Genomic DNA, 4794 nt, shown 5'->3' on the forward strand with positions numbered 1-4794 from the left:
AAGCAACATGCAGTTCATTTAGCCCAAGATCATCATTGACTACCAATTTACTAGTTTCACCATCATCTGACACTCATGCAAGACGAATACAAAAAAAACGACCCGAAAAACGACCCCCTCATACTAAGGGTGTGCAATGTCCCCATTGCACAAAAAAAAACTAAAACACAGAAGTGCAAACACGAGTGCAAACAATAAGTAAAATTGCAAAATAAATGTCAGACTGAAACAATGGTAAGAAATAAAAAATAAAGTAGAAAAAAACTAAAATAAAAACGTGAAGAAAGGGGAAACAGTGAACTCCCCTCTCAATGATCATCCTTCCTGTACTCCTCCGGGGGAATGACGCCAGCTTCAAATTCTGCCTTAAGGAGTTTGATATTTTCTGCTTTTACTACCTCTTGCATCTTTGGATTCAATCTTCTCTGAGGTTGCACAAGGGGTGAGTACTTTTCTTCCATTAATATATTGTGCATACAGACCGATGGATTGATCCCTTTGATATCCGGCACTTTCCATGAAAATGCACTCTTGTGCGCTTTCAAGACTTTCAGCAGTTTGTTCTCCATCAAATCTGTCGAATAAGAAGAAAGAATCATAGGAAGTTTATTGTTCTCTCCTAGATAGACGTATTTCAGATGTGGAGGTAATGGCTTGAGCTCCATTGTTGGTGGCTCCTCTAGGCTTGACTTCTGAGGGATCAAGTCTCTTCGATCCCCCAAGTCCTCTAATCTCATCCTTATCGGCCTCTTGCATAGCTGGTGGCATTGAGGTATGCCACTATTTTGGTTTTCTCTGCATCCAATTCGTCTTCTCTTAATTCAATAGTGAGAGTGGCTTCCAAAGTTTCCCTAAGAGCATCCTGCACATAGTTAGACACAAGAGAATGAAAAGCATCAATTCTATAACAACTATCAGAATGCAGTGTGTGCTTAAGTGCCTTAAAAACGTTAAAAGTAATCTCCTCTTTTCCCACTCTCAATTTCAACTTCCCTTCCTACACATCAATTAAAGCCTTGCCTGTTGCAAGGAACGGTCTCCCCAAAATCAAAGGCATCTCCATATCCTCCTCCACGTCGAGCACCACGAAATCTGCAGGAAAAATGAATTTTCCCACTTTCACTTGCACATCCTCAATAACTTCTCATGGATACTTGACAGATCTGTCAGCTAGTTGTAAGGACATCCTGGATGGCTTAGGCTCTCTTAATCCAAGTTTTTTGAATACAGATAACGGCATAAGATTTATACTTGCTCCAAGATCACACAAGGCTTTATGAAAAACAATATCACCAATCACGCAAGGAATAGAAAAACTCCCTGGGTCTTTTAGTTTCGGTGGTATCTTGTTTTGTACCAATGCCGAGAAGTTCTCAGTTAAGTTTACCGTCATGTGATCTTCCAACTTCCGCTTGTTAGCTAAAATGCCTTTCAGAAATTTAGCATAGCTCGGCATTTGCATCAGAGCATCAAAGCATCAGCAAAAGGAATATTAATGTGCAATTTTTTGAATACCTCTAAGAACTTACCGAATTGCGCATCCAATTTTGCCTTTTTTAATGCTGCAGGGAAAGGTGGGGGAATTGCAAATGTAGATTGTGCAGTGGGTGTGGGTGTAGATTTAGAAGATTTACCTGTAGATGTGTCAATCGCTCCCTCTCTTTGATCTTCTTTTTCTTTCTCTTCTTGTTCAAGCACTTTTCCGCTCCTCAACGCTATGGGTTTCACTTGCTCTTTCGGGTTAGTTTTTGTGTTGCTTGGCAAGGTGCCCGGTTCTCTGCTCGTGATCATTTTAGCCAACTGACCTATCTGATTCTCCAAGCCCTTTATTGATACATCCTGGTTTTGCAGTCTAGTCTCGGTGGCTGAAATGAACTTAGATATCATTTGCTCCAAACTAGATTTCTCATCTCGAGGCTCATGTCGATACATCGGTTGCTTACTATACTGTTGTCCTCCTTGTGGTCGAGTCTGACTGCCTTGACCACCCCATGAGAAGTTGGGGTGTTGTCTCCATCCAAGAATGTATGTATTTGAATAAGGATCATTCCTCGGATGGTTTTGAATCCCCACCTGATTCACTGGTGCCTCCTCATTCACATAGAAAGGACCACTGTCTTGACAGTCCTTAACATAGTGTTCTCCTCCGCATTTTTCACAAAATATCTCTTGCAGGTGCATCACTGTCCCATTTACGTTCATGCTGTCTATTTTCCTGTTATTTGCTTCTAATTGTGCAGTGACAGCTGAAACATCAGTTACCTGGTGTACTCTTGCATTCCTTCGCTGAGTGTTCCTCTCAGATTGAGGGTGATAGCTGCTAGCAGCCATCTCCTCTAGTAACTTATACCCCTCTTCGGCCGTTTTCCTCAACAGATTTCTGCAGGCCGCAACATCTATCATGGTTCGTTTAAATGAAATTAAAGCATAGTAAAAAGTTTGGACAACTAACCCAAGAGGAAACTCATGATGTGGGCATCTTCGCAATAAGTCTTTGTAGCGCTCCAAAGCCTCGTAGAGTGACTCCTGCTCAAATTGAGAGAAGGTGGTTATGTCCACTCGCAGCTTCATGGTTTTCGATGGAGGAAAGTATTTCAAGAGGAATGCCTTAGCCATGTCTTCCCAAGTTGTGATTGACCCTACGGGCAAACAATTCAACCAAGATTTAGCTTTATCACACAAAGAGACCGAAAATAAACGTAGTCTAACAGCATCATCTGAAACTCCATTAAATTTAAAAGTATCGCAAATTTCTAAGAAGTCGGCGATGTGAGTTTTCGGATCATCTAGCGCGTTCCCCCCGAATTGGACATTGTTCTGGATCATTTGAATTATGGCTGGCTTGATCTCAAACTGGTTTGCCCTGACAGTTGGTCGCACTATGCTTGGACGTGCTCCATCAAGAGATGGTTGCGCATACTCAAGCATGGGTATGCGCCTTGGATCTTCGACCCTTAGATCTTCGTGATGCTTCTTCTCACTTTCGTTCCTGTTCATTATGTCTTTAAGCCTCTGCTGTTGTCGTCTCCTGCGTAAGGTTCTTTCAATCTCGGGATCGAATTTCTCTAGTTCAGACTCTAGAGACCTTGGCATGCACAAGAGAGATACCTGCGAAGAAATCAAAGGTGTCAAACAAAGTAAAATAGAGAATGCTAAAGTAAATAATTGAAAATAAAATTGTAGATTAACAGTCCCCGGCAACGGCGCCAAAAACATGATCAAGCAAAACTTGCACTGTGGAATCCTCAATAAAAATATGATTTTGTATGCTCAAAAATTAATCGCAAGTGCACGATGCCAAGTAATAGTATAATGTACGTGAGTACGAGTATCGTTCCACTGAAGACTGTATTTGACAATTATTATTTTCAGTTATTAAATATTTAGCAACGCAAATTGATTGGTTGTTTTAGTACTACCATGCTCAAATAAATACGCAAATAAAATGATTCAAGAATTAGATCATGAAATATAATATATAAATTGGTTGATTTAAAATTCAATGAGAAATTAATTTGTTGGGAATATCGGTTCACCTACCCCTCGTTAATTTATTAATTCGTTCGATAGTGACTGTATGCTTCCGACAGGATTTCCTATTCAATTGAACACACTCTCCCGAGCTATGCCAAACTAATTCTACTCAATGAAGTAATTAAATGTCTTTAATTATTTATCAAGAGTGAATCGCGTGTCGATCTATGAAATCCCCTAGTTTTCGCCCTACCGAACTATGACTATCGGCGCGTATCCAATTTCATATATCTATGTAAATTGTAGATCTACGGATTATACTACTTGTTCCTATCACAAGTTATTCTCTCGAACTCACTCGCAATATAAAAACGTTGTTAAAGTTAGCTACGCTCTAACAACACACTGAAAAACAGTAGCACATTCAAGAATAACGCAACAATCAAAATATAAATTAAATAAATCAAAGTTTGGGGTAGGATCCCCTTAAATCCCAACAAATATTTTAAATTAGCTACTCGAATTCATGTTTAAAATAAACAAAACAATGTTTGTATGATAAAAACTAGAGTAGAAATACTAGATTTGATGAAAAACGCAAAGACGATGCCCGAAAAATTGTCGAATCTTCAATCCAAGAGCGAATTCCTCTCCAAAGCTTGTGGCGGCTCTCCAATAAGGTCTGAATAATCCCAAAAACGTCCAAATCCCCTTTCCATATCATCCACATCCAACGACTAAGGTAAGAAATCGGCAAAGAACTTTTCCCAAAAATAGGTGGCGGTCGGGCGGTAGAAAATTACCGCTCGAGCGCCACACCTTCTGTAAATTGCTTGGGGAATGCTGCAGTCGCGCTTGGGCGGTAGAATTTCACCGCCCGAGCGCCATGTTTTCTGTATGTTTTCTTCTCGAAAGGCATCTCTCGCGCCCGGGCGGTAGAATATTACTGCCCGAGTGCCATGTTCTCTGGAAATTTGCTGCGCGGATCACCTCTCGCGCCCGAGCGGTTAAATTCTACCGCTCGGGCGCCAGCCTTTCTGTATGTTTTTCTTGGCTCGCACACTTTGCTCCAATTTCGATTTTCCGATCATTTTACCTGCAAATTTGTCACGCACAAGTGAGAAATGATCAAATGCATATGCTTACTCTGAAACGAACAAAATGTAAATGAAATGTCCGCATGCATAATGCAAACACACATAAACTAATGCAATAAAACACGTAAAAACCACACCTATCAATGATATTTTTAATCAAGTAAAAGTTAATATTCCTTTATTAGATGCAATAAAGACGAGACCATCATATGCCAAATTTTTG

The 4794-nt window shown here is 40.3% G+C and overlaps 1 protein-coding gene across 1 annotated transcript; it reads right to left on the reverse strand.

Moving 5' to 3' along the window:
• Positions 1 to 739: 739 nt before the first annotated feature.
• Positions 740 to 3093, reverse strand: LOC142519727 (uncharacterized). Its single transcript, XM_075622755.1, has 4 exons — positions 1530 to 3093; positions 1155 to 1428; positions 1021 to 1092; positions 740 to 911 (listed from the first exon to the last, which is right to left on the reverse strand). Exons 1-4 carry the CDS (start codon positions 3091 to 3093, stop codon positions 740 to 742), a joined length of 2082 nt encoding a protein of 693 aa, XP_075478870.1.
• Between the last annotated feature and the right edge of the window lie 1701 nt (positions 3094 to 4794).

The sequence above is a fragment of the Primulina tabacum genome, chromosome 11 (assembly GCF_025594145.1).
Source record: "Primulina tabacum isolate GXHZ01 chromosome 11, ASM2559414v2, whole genome shotgun sequence".
Classification (NCBI taxonomy): domain Eukaryota; kingdom Viridiplantae; phylum Streptophyta; class Magnoliopsida; order Lamiales; family Gesneriaceae; genus Primulina; species Primulina tabacum.

Bases quoted from the DNA above. Each gene is read 5' to 3' on its own strand.
- LOC142519727 (XM_075622755.1), bottom strand. From the start codon at position 3,093: ATGCCAAGGTCTCTAGAGTCTGAACTAGAGAAATTCGATCCCGAGATT. The intron at 1,093-1,154 runs GTATCCATGAGA...TTTTTCCTGCAG, and splicing joins CTAGCTGACAGATCTGTCAA to ATTTCGTGGTGCTCGACGTG. The intron at 912-1,020 runs GCAAGGCTTTAA...GCATTCTGATAG, and splicing joins GAGACCGTTCCTTGCAACAG to TTGTTATAGAATTGATGCTT.